Genomic DNA, 26,449 nt, shown 5'->3' on the forward strand with positions numbered 1-26,449 from the left:
AGCAACAAATAACTACATTACATAAACGTACCAGAACAAAAAGGAAAACTCGCGATATGTGGCAGCGTGGAAAGTAATTCATTAGATCATTTACAAATAACAACATAGGAATGCATTGTTGTACCCATATATCTGCAGGAGGCATTTAACAACCTAATGTTGAACATATATGACTCCATTAAAATGAGAGAACACATATTTTGCAATGAGGGCACTGGCCTTTTCAAAATTCAATGGATAAACACTCGACAGAGACTCGCTATTGGTTGCCTTTTTTTAAGGTAGGCGGCTGAGTTGATTAAAATAAGCTTGACAAAAGCATTGATCAGACAATGAGGACTGAACCCAGTGAACCGTTTTGAGTTCCAGCTTCTGAGGCCTTTCTAAGGGTTCCATGAGGAACTTAAGGCTGCCCATTTCGTGCACGAATGTATGTAATCTTTCAAGTACTTACACTACTAACACTACATCTTCATTTTCTGAAATGTTGCATTTTACGTTTAGCACATAAACTAATACATTTCCTGTACTGAGCGTCTTATTTTAGATGATTAAATTACAAACTAAGAAAAAAGAGAGACAGGTTAAAGGAGAGAAGCTGGGCTGAGGCCAAGCTCTGCACCCCTGGTAATTGTTCTAACCTCCTGTCCAGCAATGGCCCAACTATCAAGTGTGCCTGTTTGCTTATGTGCCTGAGAATGTTGACCCTATGTGTTTTGTGGACACAGCAGTTCGGTGCTGGCATGGCGACTCTGCCATGTGTCGGTGGGGGGATTTTGGACTCAAACTAGTGGTGATATTTTTCAATGGCATGGCCGTTCCTAATTAAAGGGTGGCAGACCTGGACTAACAAGCAGAGGGGAAGGCAGCAAAAGCAGGGCAATGAAGGCCACCAATGAAGGTAGGGTGTAGAGGAGGAGCCAAGTACCCCCACCTCCACAACCTCACCCATATTGCCTTTTATTTGGGAATTCGGATGTGAAAATTGTGCAGTACCAGTGAAGATGCCATAAAATACATGAAGAAATCAAGTCAGTTTACATGTGTACAGATGCAAAAGAAATGCAAGCAGACAAAGTATTCTTGAGGCTACCTTTATAGTGAATAGATTGCGGCATGAGCCAATATATACATATATGCATTTAAGAATAAAGGATGGATGTTTCCACTACGTGTTATAGCAGAATTGGACTAAAAATTGAAGGCTTATTCTCAGTGTGGCGCAGTAAAAAAACACATGAATTAAAAGTGAATCTCAAAAAGACAAGGCTGAATGAGTCATAAAGTCAAGCCAAGAAGCAAAGGTCTTATCAGGTTGGAGTGAGCTGACATTGGATACAGAATCGTGTGAAAGAACAGCTGCTGTTCAGAATGCATGAGCAAAACACAGAAGACGTGAGAGGTTTATTAAAAAGTAGTATTTTAAAGACAGTAAAAGCTCAAAATCATGGTCTTTAGTCACATGAAAGGATGAAGTTGGACGAGCAAGATGCTCACACCTACAAATGAGGGCAGAACAGTACAGAACAAATTCAAGGCCAAGCTTCAAAGCCCAATTGACTACACTGACCATTGAGATGATGATAGATTGATATGCTAATTGCTGGGAAGCTGGGACTAAGACAAGCTCACCAGAACCCGGAGGTCCAATCTGAGTGCTGCTAGACATAGGTGGAAAAGTACTGACGAAGGTTAGAGTGCCAACCAATTGTAGGGGACCACGTAATTAAGAGTCCTACGTTTGTGTAGCCAATGGGATGCCGTGTATTTAGTGACATTCATAGTGGTCATTTTGAAAGGAGGGCTTAGTTGCCCCAACTGATATCACTTTAACTTATTATCCCATACTAGTATGGATCGTATACTTGGATGTTTACTCAGAGCCTATCATAGTTGTTAATAGGTTTTGTAGTTTGCCACGTAGGATGGCGTTGGTAGTAGCATAGTTCAATGTCAATGATGATGAGTTTTTGATATATAAGATATGTTTTTTATCAACTGCTTTGAGTAAGAGGATCAAGCGAATTTGTGATGTACGTTATGCTCCCTGTTTTAGACAATTGAAAATAAAACAGTTATCTTTTTTGCCAACTACCTGAGTCATTTTTTGATTATTGATGTTGGGTAACTTCTCCATCCCCATCCATATCCAGGGTAATTGCTACTCATCTTAAAGGGCTGAGGTTATTCAGTTCAAGGGGGTGTTGCACGTTAAGGAATGTATGTTCAATACGTTTGAGGTAAATCAGAAAATGAGGGTATGTCAGTGAAGAGATGGACACCTGAACATCAGAGGTGAAGATATCAATGGCCATAGTTAAAAAAAAATGTCACTAAATGATGAGTATTGGCTAGATAAAGGGATGATAAAAGTGAAACAGCATTCTGTCTCCGACACCTCAATGGGTACTTCATAGAACACTATTGAGAATTAGAATCACTTGTTCAGGTTTTCCATTGCTTCAAATATAGAACAATAACTTGATTTGTAATTTATATAGCACTTTCACCAAAGTGCAGTACATAGAAGGTGCTTGTTTATCGATCTCAGAACAATGCAAGTCTAAGTTGGCCTTGCCGACATTCGAACCTGCGACCTGCTGATCACACACAGACGGTAGCAGCAAGCACTCAACCTGCTTAGCTACCTTACCGCAAAGGTTTATATGGCATTTTCTATATGGCATTCCAACTGTACATGGCCATTGTGGATGTGTTGGCTTGGTCTGTCTTAATAAAACACCAAGGATGTATGTGCTTGCTCTTTCCCTTATAATTTAATGTGACAGAATAAACTGCAGGCTTTTTATCCTGTACAGATTTCAATCAATATTCTGCGAGATCCCATGGAGTTCCACTTCCACACTGCAATTTGATGAAACATAAGGTTTTTGGGAAGGTCATCAATTACGTCAGCCTTTCACATTTTTCTGTGATATGTTTATCAATCAAAACAAGATTAGATTGTTAACCTCCAACATGACAGATTAAAACTATTCCTAAACAGAAGAGATAATCTCCTGAAGTCCCTCAATTATGAACGAGCGGATGTAGAAAGTGAACATTACTTACCAGACAGTATAAAGAAGATTCCGGACACAAATGCCAATATGGTTCTGTGTGGGCGTATGTGGCCCACGTTGCTCAGTATGAACCCAATAAACATGAAGAAGAGACTGACCAGAGGGAAAGGCGTGGCAGATCGTATCATTTCTGTTTGAAGTGGAGAGAAAAAGAATACATATAAGTAGTCTAACAACTATTCAAGCAATAAAATGAAACTGAGCGTGCCCCCAAAACATTACAAGTACCAGAAAACCATGACATTTTAAGCTGAAATTGAAATGGAGTAGTAAAGCTGTGAGCACCGGTGCTTACTGCATTGACTTGTGGTGCTTAGAAGCACGTCCACCAGTTACTATGTGATGAAATGGAATGGCGTATGTCAATTCTCTGTCAGAAAGCCAGGCCATTAATACAAACGCTGCACTCAAATACAAATTCAGATTAATTCATTGGTCATAAATCTCAGGGATCTCCCAGACACTTACCTGCATGTGCTAAAACCATAAAAAAGATACAAACCATCACCAGTAAACACAGCAAGGGGAACTGAGTACCTACCCTGTCTACGAAAAGAGGCATAATAACACTACAATGCAGAGTCCAACCTACCAGCAAAGGAAAGAAACACTGGCAGTAAGCTGAAAATGTGCAGGTGGAGGCACAAGGAACTGGGATGCCATGAGGTCAGGTGGCAGGAAAGAAGTGTTAAATGTAGACCTCGTTACTTTAGGTAGGACATCAGGAAGGGGACTGCGGACAGGGTTGGATTATGGATAGGCAACTTCAGAAGATGGAAAGGAATGGAGAGAATCAGGATTCTATTAACGGAAGGCAGGAGAGTCTTATGCTTAACAATTCTCTTTTTTTATTAATTTTGAATCTGGTCTGGAATATGCCTCAGGTGCTGAGGGCAGTCAAGGAAAAGGTAACTTAGTAGGGTGGGATCATGCTTACCTCTGCCATCAGTAGAATATCGGCTCTCCGTAGTGTGTACATATACACACTCACTCACCAGAAATAATCAGATTTCTATGGCATAGCATGTAGGCTTCCTATTATGCATAGTCAAAGCAATGGAATCACAGACTGAATACCATGTCTGACAGGCATACTATAAAATCTGTGAAAGATCTGCTCATTAGATTTGTCGCCAAACAAATGAGGGACTCCAAGCGAAAAAATACACACGGTCGTGCTTGGGAGAAACAATTATATACATAAAGCAACTAGGAGACCGAAGTATAGGATCTTGTTTAGGTGAACAGACAAGACTAAACCATAAATACCACGGTGGTCAAAAAACCAACAAATTCACTGATACAGACCACATCACAGAATCGGAGATGAAAAAATTCAATTCACACCCTGAATCTAATAGAACATTTTATTTTATTTAATAAAGAATCTCATAAGAATTGTAAAAACTCCTAATGTTTCTTGTAACATTGAAGTAATAAAATGCAACTCCTACGACTTAAAAGAAAGACCGAAGACCTTTATGATGACTTTGTTTATTTGTATCACAAGAATCTTATGAAGGGACACAAGTCACCAGACCTTTTGACTCTATGTCCAACACCTGACATCTTATCTTTAGAGATCGACATGATAAGGCCTGGAGTTGCCATACAGAAAAGTATACAGACATTTACCAAGCAGATGGAAGACCTACATATATCATATGTATCCCTTCTAGAGATTGACACAGCTTTTTCACCTTCCAGCCGCAGAAGCTCAGGTTGTTGTACTGATAGAAAAGAATTAACTCCTCCGATGGGTCATATCACGCACACAGTCATTACACCGCAAGACAAGGGTGGTCCACTGATTGAAAATCCTTCTGAGTCAAAGGATGATTCCGCCCTCACCCTTGCCTATCGTCCAGTACCCACACCTACAACCTCCTCTGCAATGACAATGGCAGCTGAAGAGACTGGCACAGTTCACACCGAGCATGCGGAAGTGGCAAGCGGGGCTTGCCAAAGTGAGGCTGTGCTATCAGAAATCACTCTCGAGCAATTAACATCTTCTGTTTCTTCGATACCCCCTGAATCGCCAGTGGTTGTGGTACCTGATCTACCAGTAGTTGCAACACCTGATCTGTCTGTAGCTGCTATATCACTCGAACTTCCAACTGCTATTCATGATCTGCCTACTGCTGTGGTTCCAAAACCCCCGGACACATTTGAGACTCCTGAAGTCCCTACTACAGATCTTGAGGTCGCAATAGCTATTATGAATCCTGAAACTACTACTCCAGTTGTTCCTGCTGGTATATCTATAGCACTAAGACTGCCAGACTTTACTCTACCAGTCTCAGGTGTTTTCCAGCCCGCTGGCTCTCTCATGGCTCCCTCACACCTAGTTGTTACAGCCTTGATACCCCCTACAGCCATCCAAGATCTCACCGCTGCTGTATCCTCTGAACTCTCTATGGCAAACCCTAATGTTGTCATTACTACTTCGGATGTCTTGGAAAACCTTCCTAAAGCTACCAACTCTGCTGTACCTATGGCTCCACTTTCCAGCATCATACTGTTGCCCATCAAGGAAAAATCTATCTTGGAGCCTGCAGCAGTTTTTCACAGTTCCTCTCTTCATGCACACACAGTTGGGGTCTGTGTTCCAAAGACTTCATCTTTTCTGAATTCTACATCCAAGGTTCAGAACATTGGTACCGGCTCCGTCATTCAAGACTCTCACTTTACAACTCGTTTCTGGTGCCTCATGATGTGTCTTTTTGGAGTAAGACTCTTGTACTGTGGAACAGACACTCTTCCTACAGGTCGGTCTTCAGGGAGCCTGGAGAGGGGCCTGGAGAGGGGCATACTGTCATGCATGCGCCATGGGCACATCCATTTTTGCTCCATTTGGACTTTACTAATTAATGATTATGGTCATCTAACTACGCATACCAAAATGCACCTGGCCGCAAGCATTGTTTCCTGGCCGTTCCTATTGGATTTCTATGGAACTACACCCCCCAGAAGCCTTAGAGTCTGGTCCTGCTTCCACCAGCCCAGGAACAGAAAGGGCGGTGGCCGATTGCCTGCAGGTGTGATTCGCCAGGTGAAACCAATTGGCCTGCCTCTGTGCTGGGCTAGGCAGTATATAAGGCTGCTGTCTGCAGTGGCTCAGCCTCTTGCATTGAGAGTCCTTCCTCCACCTTTCGCGAGTGTCTTCGGATCCTTGTATGCTGTTTGTCCTCACTCCTGCTGGGACCCTGCCTTACAGCTTGTTACACTCTGCTGCCTACAGCCCTAGCCTTTTGGGCTCCCCGCCTTGTTGCTTGCTCCACCCTGCTGCCTCCAGTCATTGCCTTCCAGGCTCCCTGCCTCTCAGCCCCGCTCCTCTGGGCTCTCCACACTGCAGCGGATCACGCTCTGCTGCCTTCCAGTCTCCGCCCTTGCCTTGCCGGGCTCTCCACACTGCAGCGGATCACGCTCTGCTGCCTTCCAGTCTCCGCCCTTGCCCTGCCGGGCTCTCCACCACGCTCTGCTGCCTTCCAGTCTCCGCCCTTGCCCTGCCGGGCTCTCCACCCTGCAGCGGATCACGCTCTGCTGCCTTCCAGTCTCCGCCCTTGCCTTGCCGGGCTCTCCACACTGCAGCGGATCACGCTCTGCTGCCTTCCAGTCTCCGCCCTTGCCCTGCCGGGCTCTCCACCCTGCAGCGGATCACGCTCTGCTTCCTTCCAGTCTCCGCCCTTGCCCTGCCGGGCTCTCCAGTGTAGCAGGCTCCTGCTCTTGTGTAGCAGGTAAGTATCATTAGTTTGATCTACAGCTTCAGAAGCGGGTGTGGCAGAAAATGTGGTTGTAGCAATGGGAAGACTGACCTTAGGGTTATTGTGGTTAATAGATACTGTGGAAGTATTAAGACAACCAATGGTTAGTATAGGTCTTTTGTACCCGGAACCAGATGCACAAACCTCAGGATAATAACTGCCTTGTCCTGTCGAATAAGGTTTTCCAGCATTCTGGGGAGCTTGCCAAACTGATCTTGCGCATATTACACTGGCAACAGCGTATTCTGGTTTAGATTCTCTCACAATGAGTGATATGTCCTTAGCTGTTACGGTGTTAGCAGGCTTGTCAGAAGACGCAGGAGAGTTTTCCACTGTTTGGTCTAATAAGATCTGTAAGAATTCATTATCTTGCTGTAGCTCTGCAACAGATAAGGACTGCGGATCATAGTCGCAAATGTCATAATAATTGTACATGGAAGAAGGGTCAGCTAGCCAGTGGGTATAATACCGTGCTTGTAAATCTTTGTTTTCTAAGGCGAGACTGTCCTTTAGACTAAGTTTCTTGTTTGCTGTCCTTAGGGAAACCATAGGTTTATGCAAAGGTTTCTTAACTCGAAAGGGAAGCATCTTTGGTCTGTGTGTGCCCTTCCGGCCAATGGAATAAGACATTTTTGGCTCTTGCATTCTGTCAGGGATGGCACTCTAATACGAGTGGCACAAGACACCCAGACGAGTTTGGGTGTTGAAATAAAGTGGACAGATAGGAACACACACCGCGGAAAGGAAAGGGAGTGAAGAATAGGGAAGAGTAGCAAGGGAAAAGGTATAGAGTGAATACCCTCTTGGGGTGTATGCAGAATAGGAAAAGAGTATTCCACGAACCTTGGAAATACTCTAGCCTTCTGCACAGTTTGCTATAACAGAGTCCCACGCTGTTTGCTCATAACTTGGAACAGCAGCTATGGGTGTCTGTGATATTGAAACGAGACAAGGGAAGGGGCAGAGGTTGACTGATGGGAACCAGCAGACAAGCTCTGTACAAAGGGTCTACAAACAGTACAAGAGAAGATACAACAGACAAATCCAGGAAAGGAGATGATAGCAAACTAGCAGAAGGATAGGAAGGGAAAGTCGAGTAACAGGATATGATAACAGAGGACAGAAAGGTAGGTGGAGCGCTCAGAGGAGCAGGAAGGCAAGGAGTAAGCCCACAAGAGTGGGACGGTAAGGTAGAAATATCAGAGGAAAAAGGCTACGGCAGCCGGAGTGAGGAAGGCTGCAGAGCAGGGAGCCCAGAGGACAAGGCAAAGGCAGCCGGAGAGAGGCAGGCTGCAGAGCAGGGAGCCCTGAGGACAAGGGCTACGGCAGCCGGTGTGAGATAGGCTGCAAGCGGGGAGCTCAGAGGACAAGGGCAAAGGCAGCCGGAGAGAGGAGGCTGCAAGCAGGGAGCCCTGAGGACAAGGGCTAAGGCTGGAAAGCAGCAGAGCGTGATCCGCTGCAGGGTGGAGAGCCCGGCAGGGCAAGGGCGGAGGCTGAAAGGCAGCAGAGCGTGATCCGCGGCAGGGTGGAGAGCCCGGCAGGGCAAGGGCGGAGACTGGAAGGCAGCAGAGCGTGATCCGCTGCAGGGTGGAGAGCCCGGCAGGGCAAGGGCGGAGACTGGAAGGCAGCAGAGCGTGATCCGCTGCAGTGTGGAGAGCCCGGCAAGGCAAGGGCGGAGACTGGAAGGCAGCAGAGCGTGATCCGCTGCAGGGTGGAGAGCCCGGCAGGGCAAGGGCGGAGACTGGAAGGCAGCAGAGCGTGGTGGAGAGCCCGGCAGGGCAAGGGCGGAGACTGGAAGGCAGCAGAGCGTGATCCGCTGCAGTGTGGAGAGCCCGGCAAGGCAAGGGCGGAGACTGGAAGGCAGCAGAGCGTGATCCGCTGCAGTGTGGAGAGCCCAGAGGAGCGGGGCTGAGAGGCAGGGAGCCTGGAAGGCAATGACTGGAGGCAGCAGGGTGGAGCAAGCAACAAGGCGGGGAGCCCAAAAGGCTAGGGCTGTAGGCAGCAGGGTGTAACAAGCTGTAAGGCAGGGTCCCAGCAGGAGTGAGGATAAACAGCATACAAGGATCCGAAGACACTCGCGAAAGGTGGAGGAAGGACTCTCAATTCAAGAGGCTGAGCCACTGCAGACAGCAGCCTTATATACTGCCTAGCCCAGCACAGAGGCAGGCCAATTGGTTTCACCTGGCGAATCACACCTGCAGGCAATCGGCCACCGCCCTTTCTGTTCCTGGGCTGGTGGAAGCAGGACCAGACTCTAAGGCTTCTGGGGGGTGTAGTTCCATAGAAATCCAATAGGAACGGCCAGGAAACAATGCTTGCGGCCAGGTGCATTTTGGTATGCGTAGTTAGATGACCATAATCATTAATTAGTAAAGACCAAATGGAGCAAAAATGGATGTGCCCATGGCGCATGCATGACAGCAAGGCCCTGACATCTGAAACCCTACAAAAAGATACCAAACACATCTGCATCAGAAATGCCTTTTAAGGACAGATGATAATTCTCTGCCATTCTTGAAACAGTGATAAAATAAGATTACCACCCATACCCCTAAATTTCAAATAACGAGGCTTGAGAGCAAATGTAAAACACCCCCTACAAAGCAATCAACAGGGCAAATGATGACTCCCCCCTACCCCCAAAGGACTCCCATCCACTGAATGATGAAAATATGTGGACATTAATTATGTGATGAAAATGCATTGCAGATAACAAAGCCACAACATATACCAATTGAACTACATTTCCCATCTCACCAAACACCTATGCTATTCTAGGCGCATTCTTAAGGATGCATGTTAACAATTACTGCCTAAATGGACCCACAGCAGGTCTAGAAAGGCCTCTAGTGGACCATCTAATCAGGAGGACTGTTGGAAAATACAATGACTTGTCAATTTCTAACGGGAACCACGCCTGGGCCTTCAAGAAGGGCGTCACCAGTACTATGGAGCAATGCTACTTTCTGGCTTCAAGAAGCATTCATGCAATCATGGAGAAATGAAGCAAATCATGTAACACATCCGGCTGACAACCTGAAAGAAGGGGATAGTGGCCACTGCAAAAGGATCAGGCCTCCATCTGAAAACTCTGGGGAGCGGGTGTAGATGGATCCAAAACTACTCATCTGGAAAGAGCCGCACCTTTTACTGTAGGTGACGAAAAACGGATGTGTAGAGATGCCAATTACCGAAATCTGTCCAATGACAGGAACAATAATCAGCTGGCAGGTTTCCTAGTTCCGGGAAAAAAATGTCCTTCACTTTTATGCGGTAATGGAGGTACAAATTCCAGAAGCTGACTTCCATATCTGAAAGGGAACGGACTTTGTGGCCACCTATTTTTGGCCACTAGCAGACTTACGACGTAGTGAGAACCTTTCTTGGCAAAACTGCTGACTGCATGAGTCTGCAAAAATCTCCAAAAAATTCATATGTCATTGATACTTCTGCCAAGACCACCCTCTGCCAATCAAAGGCGAACCACTTATTGTCCCCCCAACCTCTCGAATCAAAGATCTGGGGTGGAAGAAAGAAATAGCTGTGCCATTCCAGGTCCCAAAGTTGTTTACCCGCCACATTTGCTCTTTTCTTCTGTGAAAGAGGAATCCAGCTTGAATAGTGTAGCATTGCAACCCCCAGAAAACATAAAGCTCGCTGGGCTCAATTGCTTATCCCTGAGGGGTCAAAACTCTTCTCCAGAAAGGTAGCCTCTTCTGCGAAATCCAGGAACTTAATTCAGGGAGCTGAAGTGTTCAGAAGTGTATCCTGACGGGCCAGGCAATCCCCATCAACTTCCTTGGATAGATCCCATCCATACTTTGTGAAAAAGATACTAGCTTTACAATCTACCACTGGAGTGACTATAGACATATTATTGATATTGTATTGATATTGATATTTTATTAATATTGCGCTCATACACAGTTGTTTCAGAGCGCAACGAGGCAAGGGAGGGGAACAAGGGAGTACAAAAACAACGATCTTACTAGGCCCAGTGACATTGAGAACGTGCAAGTGCAGGAGAGAGGGAAGGGGGAAAGTGCTTGGGAGGAGAATTAGTGTAAAAGGCCGGAGACAGTTTGCCTTCATTTTACTTATGGTAGCAAAAGACACCTTATGTTTGAGAAATGTGTCTTTAAGAAATGTAACCTTCTCAAAGGAAGCCCACTCCTAGGCATGCATCACCCGATCTGGGTCAAACCTTGGCTTCCTAAAGCCCTGGCGAACCTGGCACATTCAAATCCACCACCTCCAGATCTTGCTCCTCCTCAGTGAAAGCCACATTATCACCTCAGGATCCTCCCCTGGAAAAAGGTGGGAGGCATATTCAGAATCATCTCCTGGAGACGGTAAGGCACCTATTCTTTTAGCCTACCTAGCCTAGCTGTGGTGTTCTTCCTCAACAAAGGGCCCTGAAAGTGCCAGCGGGACATCAGGTCAATATCTCCTCTTGGACTTAAGGTTGTCAGGCCTAGGAAATGTGCAACATGCTCCCCCATGCTGCAGGTGCTTCCTTCTAGGGAGGGCTTATCGGGGAAGAGAAGAAGACCCTATATCATTCAACACCTCCCTGGGGTTAACACATATTATACCAGCGAGCCAATGTCAGACTAAAGCCCTTTCAAATGAGGCACCATGGAGTTGGAAAGGGACGAAATAGCTACTGGTATGACACTACCCAAAGACTGGGAAAGAGATTTGTTAACAGAAGTATGTCTCTCCTTACTAGAATAATCATTTACTTCATATCTTAAAAGGCGCTCCATGGATCCTATCTGTACCAGCTGCGCCCGGATTCTGGGTGTCTCATTCCCCTCTGCATCTGAAAATTATATCCTCAAACATGAATTGATCTTTTAGCCAGAAATGTATTTATCTGGGGTCAGCAGATTATATTACCAAAGTCTGCTTCTGTGTTGCCGAAGGTAGTCACTGCAAGCCTTAAGGTTCTTTCCTCTAACCTAGCAGGCTCACGCCAGAGCTTCCGTTTGGCTTTCCCATTAGAATACCGAATGCTTCCTTTTCATATGTGGAAACAGGTAATTTGAGTGCTTTGTCAACGCCCAGATGTTATAGTCAGCAGGAGAGAAGTTGCGCCTCTCCCCTACCAGTCTAACCCGCTGATCGCTCAAAAGCAGTAGTCATCCAACCAAATAGCATACAACAAATAACCTTGTAAACATGAAATTAAGCAGAGAGAAAAGAATATGAGGGATTAGAGGAAGGACTAGTTAATGGATACTTCAAGATCAGGATAGATGAACTTTCGATTAGGAGAAGGGGGAGTTATGGGTAGTTTTTATTTTCGTTTGTTACTACTAATTAATAAAAGGGAGAGTTATGATGTATAACCGCAAGACTTTGTGCGGTATTATAGTATTTAAACCTGTGTATTTGTGATTAATTGACTTCTGTACTGCCGGAGTACAAGGGTGAGTAGAGGCTAAAACGCCCACTCAGCCCTCACACATCTATAAACCAAGAGCCAACACAATCATAAAGGTAAAACAGGCACAGTCAAGAGATATACCTCCTTCGCCTTTTGTGGTAGCATGGGCCGAAGGAAGGCTACAGTTCAGTTGAATGTGGTTCAGCTGAAATCAAAACTCAGAATTATTTTAGTCCGATATAAAGGAATGTCCAAGGTTCTATACAAATATATAGCCTTTAATTAAATAAACCATTTTCAATAATAACTAACTGGAAAAACACTACACAAAACCCACTCCTGAGGAAAATACACAGGATAAGCAAAGATAGTAGATGCAGAATTCTGGGTAATGAATCAGGGGTAAAAAGCAAGCAAAAGCAACAATGTTCTTGAAAAAGGATATTCACTTGTGAGCAAATAAGGATTTAAAGTGACCTAACCAAACTCTAGGCCCGACAAATGGACAAAGGGGGCAGTTAGCAGTCAATAGTGCCTTCTTTGCAGCACCTCTTGGTACATCAGCAGCGTCAAACCAGACTTCTTGGTGCTGTGTGAAGATCGGGAAAGAACAAAAGGCAGCAGTGGAGGGTCCTGCTGGTTCAAATGTGTTGAACAGTTCTTGAACCACGCTCCAAGCAGTTCAATGGCGGAAAACACTAGGATCCCGGCTGTCTTAGCTCTAAGGGTGCTGTGAGTCCCAATTCAAGGGCTCAGGGACAAGATGACTCCCTTTTTCCGGGCACCCAAACATGGGGGAGGCTGGAACACAACTGCAGGGGTCCTCCAACATGGACTGTGCTGGCAGAGAGGTGGCCTTGCTCCGGAAGCAGGTCACTTCTTGGGTTGCTGTGAGTCCCACTCTAGGGATTTAGGAACAAGAAGGGCCCTTGTTCTCTGGCTCTCAAACACCGGGGAGGCTGTCACACAACTGCAGGGGTCCTCCAACACGTTGAGATCTTGGTTACCGCTGAGGCTGGCAGAGAGGAAGGTCCTGTTCCATCAGCAGATCAGGCCCAATGGTGCCTGGGAATAGTTAAGGGACAGAGCTGGTATCTGCCCTCTAACACTTGCCTCCACCTTGCAACTGGAAGACTTTAGAGAGGACTGCTCTCAGCAGGATCAAACAAAACCTTCAGGATGGTTCAACAATGAAATTAGTGGACTTTGCCCTTCTGATGTCACACCCAAAGTCACACCCAAAGTGTTTTGCTCCAAAGGAAATGGAGGAGAGAGAATCAAGATGGCAGAACACTCCAAAAACTGTGTAGTCCCCTCTCTGTATCAGACTAACTCCACCCCCTCCACTGACTAGGATCAAAGGCATTTAGAAATGCAGCCCCCTGGTGAGTAGCCTGGCTCTCTGTGAATGGGTGTGCCTATTGGTTTCTGTTCCCTGGTCAGCTTCCTGTCGAGTGGCTGTTCTGGGGAAAGGGTGTTATCTACCCTCACCAAGGAACAAGGAGAATCAATTCCCCAAGACTAGGCCTGTTAGTGGACAGTGGTGAGCCTTGTCTGGAAGGAATACACATAATCCTTCCATAGCTGAACTGGGCCCAAAGGACTGACACATGTGCAAAATCATTTTAATGTGGCTGAGATATCTCTGAAAGAGGCTGCCCACCATACTCTAACTCGGGTATGGCTTCTATTGTGCCACCAGGACAACATATTCAGGGTCATGTTGTTTTTGAACAGTTGTGCATATTTTAAATGCAGAATTGTGGATGACACTGCAGCTGTCAAGAGGGAACCTGTGGATCTGAACCTGCTCTGTGCCACTGGTAGAGCAGGCGCTGGGAATCAGGATACTGATGCAGCAGGACCCAGACACACCTAAAGCATGGGTGCATTGAGTTTTATGAAAGGGGAATCTGATTAGCAGATTTCGCTTTCAAAGCTGGAATTGCATGAATCATTTTATTTTAGAATACATTTTTTTAAAGGGTTTTCACACCCTTGCCAGAAGGCAGATCATCACAGAATTATTATAAAACAAGAGAACATTTTTCACTGCAAGCGCTTGCTGGATATAGCCTGCAAACCAATTCCTCTTTTAGAGATTTGTTCCAAAGGAAAGGTGAAGTAAAACAGTAATTTTGCTCAGCAGATAAAACATATATTGCATGTTAAAAATACAAATAACACTACCCTCCCCACCCCATAAACTTGTAAAGTCTCTTCTAAAAGATCTGTTATTCTCAAAGCCAAATCCTAACTAAGCACATTTTGGTACTTTCTCATGCTGGGAAATTCTTATATCCTTTTGCAACTTGTATCTTTCAGCAGTTTCTTATAAATATACTTTTACTATAATTAGAATTGCGATTGTCTGGATATTACAATGTTCATGTGATAGCTCGTTTGAATGTGTATGTTTTTTTGACGCATATCTCATAATCTTTTAAATGATTTAGTGTTGAACTCAAAGGCAGGGCCACTGGCCCTTTAGAGAGATGCTATTTGTGAAAAGCTGAGTTGGGTGTTGTGGAAGCCTTTAACATTCCTTTGAATTTAATTGGCCAGTAACATTATTTCATGTATCATTTGTATTTATTGTATGTTATAGCTCTTCTTGCTCTAGTCAAATCAAAACTTCATAGAGTTGTGTGAGCTTTTGGGCGCTCTAGGAGGAGTCACCAAGGGTATGCAGCGATTTTACTGAATTAAAATGAACAAATACCATTTTTTTCTAAATATTTTTGCTTAAGAAAATACCACATTTTTTAAAATATATATATGGGGTGTGGATAAGGGGTTAAAGCGGATGGGGAGGGGTTTGGGGTGTGATTATAAAGAAAGGGAAACAGGGGTTTGGGAGGACACCCCCCCCCAAATTTAAAAAGAAATAAATATTTTGTTCGTAAAAATGTTTAGTTAAATAAGTTTTCGTTATTTTTTAATTTGGTAAAATCACATGTAACCCTCACCAAGATGTACTTGTTAAACGAGTTTACACATAAGCATGTTAAATTATTTAGGGAAATTAGAGTATGCAATAAAGAGACTGTCAAAGTGCTTATATCAAAATCTACTTGCATTGTAAATCATGTTTTAGTTTCCAATCAATCACAATTCCATTCCAAATCAAAGGCACAGAGCTATCTTGGAGAATATCTGGTCACTGCGCACAGCACCTGGACATGTTAGGGTAACCAAAATGCCCTTGTCTCCCATAGCAGGCATCCTTGTTTACCCATACGGCATCCTTCCCTCATCTCAACATTCCCAGATCATTTTTGCACAAGGGAAAGAATGCACAAATTTAAAATGGGTGAGTAGCTCATTCCTACATGCATGGCTTCATACACTCAGATGGATTTTCTTATTTTTTAAAATTGTTATTTTGGTTTGTAAAATAAACCTTAGACAAAAACATTAAAAGAAATGCATAACATATACATACAATAAATATAAAAAGAAAGAGAAAAGCGAGAGAAAGCAAGAAACACAAAACTAAATTAAAGTAACTACTCTACTCTACAATCGTTCTTCAATAATCTTGAACACGTTCATAAGGAATCTGTATAGTCCCATAATTTATTTAATTTTTGAAATTTATTTTTGCATTTTCAAAGCGCTCACACAGCTCAGGGCATCGAGGCACTGTTACATGAATATGTTTCTTAGTTGCGTATTTATAACATGCTTAATACCCAGAGGTTTCTAAGCGCGGACCCGGGGATCGAACCTGTCAAAGGCGAGCACAATGCTGCTGAGCTATCCTCCCGGGACTGTCGGACACTGTCGCCCCACATAAGTCTTGACCAAATCATTCCACCCAACCAAATGGAACCTTCAGGTGCTACAAACTTAAAATGAGACATTCTAATTTCAGTCAAGTTTGGGCACTCCGAACCAAATGCTTCAGTGTTTCCAGAGTAGATTAACACTTACAAAATCTGCAATTCAAAGACAAATCCAGTCCTGTTTTCTTCCAAGCACCCAATCGCTCGAAAGTTGGCAGCTAATTCAGTCGAATACGCATATAAAAGCTGTGAACCCTGTTACATTGAAAAAGATAGATGCACTTAGGTAGACAGTCTCTCCTCCTAGGAAATTTCGCATATTTCTTGTAAGTGTGGAAGCGATTCAAACATTCGGTAGTTTCAGACCAATCCCAAAGAAACAATTTAGACTTTGGGGGTCATTCCGAGTTGGGTGGTAAGGGAAAAACGATGCCAGTAAAGGATTACCGGCATCGTTTACCTTTACGGGCCATTCTGACCCTCTAGACCGTTATTTATGGCGTCGTAAAGTACGAGGCCGTAAATAGCGGTCTCATGGCGCGCCACGACACCCCATGCCGAAATTAGCGGCATGGCGTAAACCGGAGCTGATCCCAAGTCATGCGGACATGCAAAAAACGGCCTCTACAAGGCCGCAAAGTACCTTACCGGCATGGAGTAAATATCGGCATCGCCGAGAAGGTGTTATGATCCCTGAACATAGTTTACCAAGAGGCACCTGTGCACTCAACCAGCACAAGTGGAGGCAATGGAGTCTGGCGCAGCACAAAAGGAGCACACCCACTCACCACACCCCCTCCCACACCAAGATGATACCAATTGTAGCAGGATTACTGGAGCTGGAGGCCCTGCTTGCAAGGCAGCAACGACAACAACAGCAACAACAACAACCACAGCCCCCACCACAGAGGATACACGGGAAGAGAAGGAGGGTGAGACAGGCCCAGCATGCCCTACCGGTGCAGCCACCATTACCACGCCGGCAGCCCCCAATCCCTCACATCAGAGCCTCCCCCTTCAACCTCACACCAGAGCAGATCCACACCCTGTACCGCCTTGACCGGGACACCATCACCACCATAGTGGACCTGACACATGACGACATAGTGAGCCTCATAGAAATCCACACTGCAATCCCCCCTCTACTCAGGATAGTGTCTGTTCTCCACTTCCTTGCCACAGGCACGTAGCAGCATACAGTGGGGCACATGCATGGCATACCACAGGCCATATTTTCACATATACTCAACCAAGTGCTGGATGCCCTCATCAAACACACAAGGGACTACATATCCCTACCCCGGACACCCCAGGATATATTGGATACATAAGTTGCCTACCATGCACTGGCAGGCATGCCAAATTGCATAGGTGCCCTCGACTGCACCCACATGGAATTGGTCTTTCCACATGCAATGGAGGTGGTGTATCGCAACCGCAAGCAATACCACTCCATTGACGTCCAGATGGTACGAAATGCCAGTAAAGCCATCACACATTGCTGTGCCCGATAACCCCGATCAACACATGACCCCCTGGTCCTGCGGAACTCCATGCTACCACGCTATATGGAGCAACATACTGGACAACGTGCCTGGCTGCTTGGTGAGTCACCTGATTGGGCCATGGCAGCGCATTGGGGCCATGAGTAGGGTGGATGCATACCCCAACTTGGTGGGAAAGGGGGGTGCATACTACACCTGTGTGGGAATGTTGACGCCAGTGCACGATGTGCACCCCACAGAACACAGTGCCCCAAGGCAATCGATATGGCACATGACTGCCTAACCTCACAGCGATGCTAGAATGTAGAAAATACAACACTACTCGTCCGACAGGTAACCTGGCCCAATACCACAACACAAGCACCACTCATCGGCGGACCTCACACACCGTAAGGGCATCCTGCACCATGCACTGCATATGCACTATCTCGCAGCCTCCTGCATCCCACCACACAAGACAGACGTCCCTGGGAGTGCATAGAAGTGAGCCCAACAGGGATACAGCAGCGTTTCACTGGTTCCGCACACCCATAGTAGTGGTGCAAGTCAACATGGTACTGATCAGTGCAGTACGACAAGTATGCTACTGACTACAGTCAACACCCCCTGCCACCAGATCTCACAGAACCCAACACATCAATGAATTCAGGCCAACACTGCTGCACGCATATACGGTGCGCGTGCAACAAGATGTGAGTGCACACCATAAGCCATCTTGAAGAAGCTACCCCTTCATCATTCCATGGCACAGGACACATAGCCGGGCCAGTAATGGGGTTGATGCAACCAGGGACATGTGTGTATGGCCAAGAATCACCAGTTGCCATGCAAGACTGCTACAGTTCGCCACCATCAATGTACAAACACTTACCTTCATTCCCCTTCCATGCAAGTGATGGAGGCTACCCTTTGAAGCCGTGGCTCATGGCCCCTATCCGCAACCCACAGAACGGGCATGAGGAGGACTACAATCGAGCCCATACCCGTACACGGGTGGCCATAGAGCAGACATTTGGCCTGTTGAAGGCACCATTTTGTTGCCACAACCGTTCGGGTGGAGCACTCATCAACAGCCACGAGAAGGTGGCCAGGATCATCATGGCATGTGTAAGGCTGCACAATATGTGCATCCGTCGGAACGTGCCACTGCCCCCTGACCTGGGACTGCTACCACCAGATGATGATGAGGGGGTGGATGAAGAATTGGCAGGACAGCATCACAGTGCAGATGCACAGGAGGGATGTGCCGTGTGGCAATCATTGATTGGACAATATTTCTGACACTCAAGTCAGCTGAGGGTGTCAGGATGACAGGGCATCGGGCACTGGTTGTGGGGATACATGTACACCATGCACTGTCAGTCATTAAAAGACACATGCACATTGATCAATGTCCACTCTGATATTTTTTATGCACAACCAGTGTATTGGATTAGTAGGTTCACACGTGTACAACAAAACCTCCACCCTCACCCCCCTCCCCCCAACTCCCATACACACCCTCACCCCCTTCCCCCCAACTCCCATACACACCCTCCCCCTCCTCCCCCCAACTCCCATACACACCCTCACCCCCCTCCCCCCCAACTCCGCAACAGTAGTCCCGTGTGGCACATTGAGGCCACATGTGGCAGCATTGTCTATTGATCCATGCTCCCGGGCTTGCCGGGGTGGGGGGACTGGTTGTGGGGGTGTCCTCCTGCTGAGTCGCAGGAATGGAACGTGCTGCCACAAGGGCGTCTGCAATGCGTCCAAGTGTCTCACACACACGGTTGGTGCTTTCTGTGAACACCTGACACATTTGTCTGAGCTCCTCATTGAAGTCGGTATAGCTCTTCTTCAATTTTTCTAAAATCTCCTGATTATCATTGTTATGCATTTGCATCTTGAGTGACTTGATGTCATTTCTGTAACCTTGTTGAACGGACCTATTTCTTGACCTAATACTGCCAAGGGAAGTTGTCTATGCAAGAGATCCCTTAGCTGTTTCCTCATTGATTTTTTTGCCTCAATGACCCTAAGTTCATAGGTATGGGCGTATTTTTTAGGCCTCAGCATCTTACCCTTCTCTGTTCTGCTAGAACCTTTAAACACTGCAACAATGTGGTTCCAAATCTTGCAGCAGAGAACAGTCAAGTTATTGTTTCGCCACTTGATGTATCTTTGTATTTGTATTTTGTTTATTTATAACGCGCACCATCTGGCCCAGGGGCATCAGGGTGCAACTTGAGCTTATATACATACATAGTTTATACGCATACATAGTTATATACATGAATAGTATGCAAACATAGATATATACATGAAATACAATAGTAGTTAACAAGGTGAGGCATAAAGACAGAAAAAGTACAGCGAGCAGAACTCAATGGATAGATGCGTAGTAGAAAAAGTGGGGCAATAATCAGTAATAGTAATTACAGTATTACTATATACAATATAGTATATTACTATATTATAATAGTAATAGTAATTACAACATTTGTTGTAATTACTCCCTGCAGTATTTTCGAGAAGGACCGACAAGAAGTTAGATTACATTTTACAGTTAAACCACACCTGCCCAAAAATACCATGGTTGTATGAGGAAAACAGTCGTGGTGTTTGACTGGCAGATATAAACTTATATGGAGAGTCGCATGATCACTCAATGATAAATCAATAAAAGAAATCGAACTACATAATTAATTCAGACCTGAGGATATATATAAATGATCAATCCACGAAGGGGCCTACCCTCTATGCCATGTAACACTCTCAATATCATCTGACGCCCTCAATGGAGAACATAAGATCAATCCCCAGCCCTGCATATAGCAGTCCCAGTCAAATCCTGATTAATTGAGTTTGGTGAAACTGACATATGACTGGCTGCAATATCATTATATTTGGCACACTTGCCACATTCAGTGTTGACATCTCCTCCTATAATGACGTGATGTGGATGCCTTCTTCTAGCCAATTGTTTATGGTCTCATCCAAGGCTGCTTGCAGCAACAGGCTTGATGTCTTAGTTGAATTCCAATAGAGGGTTATTAGCATGAGTTCCACCTTGGCGATTCCACAGTCATCCCAACAGCCATGACATTTGCATTGCCAGTAGGAATTTGATGGTAGGTTGCCTTAATATTTAGGTTTATTTATTTATTTTGTTGCTTGTATAGCGCGGCAAGCCCAAAGGCATTAGGGCGCTTGCTTACAGAAAAAAAGTTATAGTTGTTACTCAGGTTGTATGCATACAGTACTCATATGGCAATGTACATATAGATCATACAGAGAGACACGTTATTACATGGTTCCAGGTAGTCATTCAAGGAGAGCTAAAAGGAATACCAAGTACAATAGGCACGTGCAAGGTGGGTTATTTACCCATGCTTTCAGTAAAGAGGTAGGTTTTAAGTTGTTTACAGAATAACCAAAAGGATCCTTAAGCTCTTAATTAGACCAGCAAGGTGTTCCACAGTTTGTTGCCCATCGTGAGGAAGCTGCTACCACCGGCTTTTTGGAGCGGTTTTTATGATTGATATTGTCAAACCTCCAAAGGGGAGCCCAGAAATTCCTCTAGTAGCCACCATTTTGTTATAAGTTTTGTATCCCTCCATAGTTTCTTGGAACATCAGCACATGTTTATTGAAGACAGAATCAGAAACGTGGAAGGCTCTGTATATGTTATTGAATCCACAAAGATTGCAGGAGGCTATAGATAGATAGTGTATTGGCTTGGGAGGCCAGTGTCTGATTAATTACCTGGTTGTTAGACCCTATTGTTTGAGTGGGTGCAGAGGCAGAAGGAAATTACTTCTGTAGACCTATTTAGCTCATATATATCAAAACACAAGGTTCTAAGGGTTGATCGCTCATCCAGGACCAGCTGGCCCACTATAATGTTTTCAGTGCAAACCAGTCCACTTTTGTCCCCAAGATCACCCATTTCCCTACAAAGTCGTGAAAATTACTCATCTAAAATGATTGAGTCAGCCCGGCCTTTATATGCATTCTTTTCCATCCAGAAGCGCTGATGGAAGATGCCTTTGAAACTGCCAACACAGCAGTTTCAGGTGATAGTTTATCACAGACGCCACTGTTGATTCATGGAATTATTTGCACGGGCAATGGGGATTTGCGTGCCATTCTGCCCGCAAATCCCTGGTTGACGAATGCGGATTTGTGGGCGGAATGGCACGCAAATCCCCATTTTACACGCAAATAATTCCATGAATCAGGTCCACCTAATGTTTTTTCATGATCCCAAGCAAAGGAAGTCAGCACTTCAAGTTGCGTAGAGGAAGTTTTTTCAGTAGAGTTCATTGATGCCCGCCCAGTAGTTGTAGCCACTTGCACTCATCTTGACATTGTAGTCAAAGTTAAAGTGGAAACAGCATTTAAAGTTAATACCAATGTCTGACAGAAAGAGGGGATAGGCTGGTTTACGTTTGTGAATTGATGCTTCGATGGCAGACAGACAGATCTTTACTCGGCTCCTCACTGAAGCTATTTCAGTAAAATCATTAATAAAATCAGCTTCTGTGCTCATCAACCCCTTACTACGTAATGATGCAGCCATGTCAAAATCTTGTGAATAAACAATTAACAAGTCGCTAACAGTGCGTTTGTTTCTGTATAGAGGTCAAGCTAGCACTTGTGCTTTACTGAGTACCAAGTTCGTGTATCCCAGAGAGGAACAAAAAAGGAATACAGTGTATTGACACTATTGCACAAGTCAGGCAAAAAGCAAATACGAATGAAATGTCACTCAGTCCAGTCGCAGTAGCTGTAGCTATGGCCGAGCACCGTATTCACGTTCCTCCCAAGCGGCTCCCGGCAGCCTTCAGTCGCTAATGTCAGGACACTCCAACCAAGCCACTTCCCCACAGCAACTCTGTGAGTGTTGCCATATTTAAACCAAGTTCTCCTCCGACAGAGATGAAAGCGTAGAAAGACTGCTGCCGGCAAGCTGGAAACACAGTGGCAGAGCTCCTCAGCAACACAGTAACAGTAGCACTCGGCGCACTCCGCGCGCTCAGCGAGTGTTGCTGTTTTTAAACAAAGTTCTACTCCCACAGTGATGAAGGTGTAGAAAGACTGCTGCAGGGAAGCTGGAAACAAAGTGGCTGAGCTCCTCAGCAACACAGTAACACTCTGCACACTTTGCGCGCTCCGCAAGTGTTCCTGTATTTAAACAAAGTTCTCCTCCCAAAGCGATGAAAGCAAAGAAAGACTGCTGCCGGCAAGCTGGAAACACAGTGGCAGAGCTCCTCAGCAACAGTATCACTAAGCACACTGCGCGCTCTCTGTGAGTATTGGTGTATTTAAACAAAGTTCTCCTCCCACAGCGATGAAAGCGTAGCAAGACTGCTGCAGGCAAGCTGGAAGCAGAGTGGCACAGTAACAGTACAAATCAGTGCACTATTAATCTTAATTGTGGCCTCATACACTTCCAATGATACATGGTCATTTAAACAGGTGCCTTCAGATACTTCCATGGAATGTCACTTGTGTCGTCACGCATTTACTTGGAAACTCACCCATTTAAATGGGTGGCATCATGTACTTTCATGGAAACTCACACATTCTACACAATTAGCTTCATAGACTTCAGGATAGAGGTGAATTTCTGGTGCCCTGTGGGTGACTTGAAAGTGGAATGGAAGTGCATTCTGTGGGCAAGAGTAGAGGTGAATTGCTGTCGCTCTGCGGCTGTTTAACTAGTGGGTTAGGCGTGCATTATGGAGGTCAGGATAAAGTTGAATTGCAGCAGGTCTATGTGTGTCTTTGTAGTGGGATAGGACTGTATGCTGCAGGTTAGAACAGAAGTGAATTGCTGGACCTCAATGGGTGTCCTGGTAGTGGGATTCGAGAAAGGATAGAGGTGAATCACTGGAGCCCTTTGGTTGTCTTGGGCATGAATAATATTTCTTTCGGGGAGGGAGGCTCAGGTGACTCTCCAGATGTGATTGAAGAGTTTACTGTAGGTCAGGAAAGAGGTGAATCGCTGGAACTCTGCGGGTGTTCAGGTATTGGGATGGTGTTGCATAATGTAGACCAGGATAGAGGTGACTTGATGGAGCCCTGCATGCCTTTGTAAGGGGAGGACCTTGTGCGTCAATAGAAGGTGGGAAATATGCTGGTGGGCTGGATCCGGAGGCAGGCAAGGGCAAAGCTGGAGACCATGAATGACCCATGCGCCACCTGATTTCATAAAATGACCAGCCATTCTAATGGAGTCCACATGGCCACAACATATATCATTTCATTTCGTACAAGCTTCAAAGCTAGCAACAAAACTATGCCAACACAATTTTGACATTCATGCATAAGTCGTACTAAATTGTTTTTGCAATTAGCTCCAAAAGTAAACACAATTTTTCTCTCACTCATTGAAGATATCATACCGAATTGTGGAAATGTTTACTTATGAGGACACAGATCAGTCAACCCATCCTTACTCCAGAAAGGCAGCCCCACATCCGCTTTTCTCCCTTTTGTAGGGCAAACTGCTATTTATGGGTTATGCCGCACCTTCCTGGCTCCTGGGGACACTGTGTGGGGGAATCTTACACAATGTGCATTATTATACTCACAGTCCCTGCAAGGATAACCAATAAATTAGATGAATACTGCATGCCTGCGCTTGTCGTGGTTTTATTATTTAGTTGTTGTGCAAAGCTTTCCAAGAAGTTTGAGCAGGTATCATTACCTAGCAAGGGTTTATTGGACTGCCCATCCACTCCCCACCCCACCTAAATATCCTTTCTATCAACTTCAGCCTGAGTCTCTTTATCTTTTGAAATCCCCTGTACCGTCTTTAAACCAAGCAATGGTACACACAGCCTCATGAGGCACTTGGAGAAGTCCTCATTAGACCTCTTATCGTTCCTGCTGCTCATTTAATCATGAAGAAATCCCTACAGGGTTTCAGCATCATTCTGAAAGAGAAGTTATGGGGATTCCTCAACAGTCAGCCAATGCGGTTGATGGGAGATTTCATTTTGGAGTGTGGTTGTGATCACTGTGTAAGAGGAGTGCAGGGGTTTTGGTAGACACTGGGGCAGACCTCAAGGAGAAAAGACCAGGAATTGGCATGGTCTCAAAGGCCACTGATCACAGCGCATGCCAAGGTTAGAGTATGGTTTGAGGCAGCTATCAGACCGCCAACAATCATACTAAGGAAGATGAAATGGGTGCCCAGGGTTCTCATATTTCAAGTACCCTATGGTAGTGTTTAGCATCTCCAGACTCCCCTCTTTCCGCAATTGCCAATTTCAAGATGCCTGTTGCCCACGAGGTACAATGTACACATATGTTAGAGAATTCGAGAGAGAAGGATAGAGAGATACGGAGAAAGCAAGAGAGAGAGAGAGAGAAAGAAAGAGAAAGAATATGGAAAAAGAGACAAAGGGAGAGGGATTGACTGTGATGTGAGAATGTGTAATAGGACCTGTCTGAAGAGGGAAGTGGTAGAGGTGCAGAGGGAAGTGATTGAAAGCTGGCTAGCCACACCTGTACATCACTCTGCTGATCTCCAACTAGGGCTGCACTTTAAACAATAAAATAAAAGAATACTAAAATAAGTGAAGGGAGAGGACACCAAGTATTTCTGCCTTGTTTGACCTACTCCCCCCTAACTGACACCCTCTAAATTCTCCCAGCAGTAAACACGCACACATCCCCCACATATATCAGTCAAAGACCGAGCCGTTGCCACATCAACAGAAATCAAGCTATGACTCGCTCTCCTCATGAATCCTAAAACACTCCCCAACATCAGCAGCTATCCAGACCCAAAGGATGCTGGTCTATCAGATTATGAGCTCCCCCCAGAGGATAAGATACTCATAAGTGACTCTGCCAAACCCACAGAAGCAGAACTGCACTAATGGGCCTCATTATGAGGTTGGAGGTAGCCTCCAAAATCGTTCCGACTCCGGTCTGGTGGATGGAGCAATTACCGGTCCATTCCGAGGTCGGTGGGACCGGTAATTCCCCAATCACCAGATCCATTCCCCATTCCCATTTGAGCCCCCATAGGGCTCATTGGGAAGGGGGGAGGTGGCAATAACCGCCCTTTGGTAGGCAACACTATGGTGTGATGCTAGTCCTTTTTGCCTTGGATCCTGTGTCCTGTGTCCAAGACAGTTCCTGCTGAGGGCTGTCCTGCTGGCGAGATGTTACCCTCCCTCACAAAGGATCAAAAGAGTGGCAGGCCTCTCTACTATTGTTCTGGTGGTTTAGCAGAGACAGCTAGTCTAGGGAGAATAAACACATCATGTCCATGGCTGGCCTAAGCTCACAGTTGACATATGTATGACACAGATCAGCTGTGGCTTTAATAATCATGTGAATTACCAGTCGCCAAACCCTAAATCTGGTACTGCTTATGTTAATAGATTAAATGTCCACAAGGATAATAATTCATCAGAATTACATAGTTTTGGAACAGAGGTGCGGATGCAAAATGCACCCTCTGTACTACAGTGAACTTGTTGTCATAGCAGCTATCACCAGGGCACCTGTTACTCCTAAACCTGCTCTGTGCCACTGAAGAGCAGATGCTGCATATCAGGATACTACTAGAGTTTGGTTAGCATTGTATCCTTCCCAAACTGGAATTACCTGCATCATTTTATTATTAATTATTATTTTAAAAGCTATGGCTTTTACACCCTTTGGCAGATGGCAACCCTTCACACACTACTCACTGCCAAGCCTCTCCCCACCTTCTCTTACATATCCAAGTACAGTGAGACCAATAGAACTGGTAGAGGACATTCTATAGAGGAATACCACTTTACATTACATTACTTTACAAACAAGAAAATATATTGCATATTTATTTACAAAAAGGGAACCTACACACGCACAAACACACACAAACACACACACCCTCTTACCTCCTCCTAAAATGCCTTCCCATCGC

General features: G+C 45.2%; 1 protein-coding gene across 2 annotated transcripts in view; it reads right to left on the reverse strand.

Annotated features, from left to right (window-relative positions):
- CACNG5 (calcium voltage-gated channel auxiliary subunit gamma 5) overlaps positions 1-26,449 on the reverse strand; it is a 589,250-nt gene that overhangs the window by 133,053 nt on the left and 429,748 nt on the right. For both annotated transcript variants that reach the window (XM_069655046.1, XM_069655047.1), the window contains exon 4: positions 3,073-3,213. In XM_069655046.1, coding sequence (XP_069511147.1) covers positions 3,073-3,213 — 141 coding nt within the window. The remainder of the gene's footprint in view (positions 1-3,072; positions 3,214-26,449) is intronic.

This window comes from Ambystoma mexicanum, chromosome 3q, assembly GCF_040938575.1.
Source record: "Ambystoma mexicanum isolate Mex_15411 chromosome 3q, UKY_AmexF1_1, whole genome shotgun sequence".
NCBI lineage: Eukaryota > Metazoa > Chordata > Amphibia > Caudata > Ambystomatidae > Ambystoma > Ambystoma mexicanum.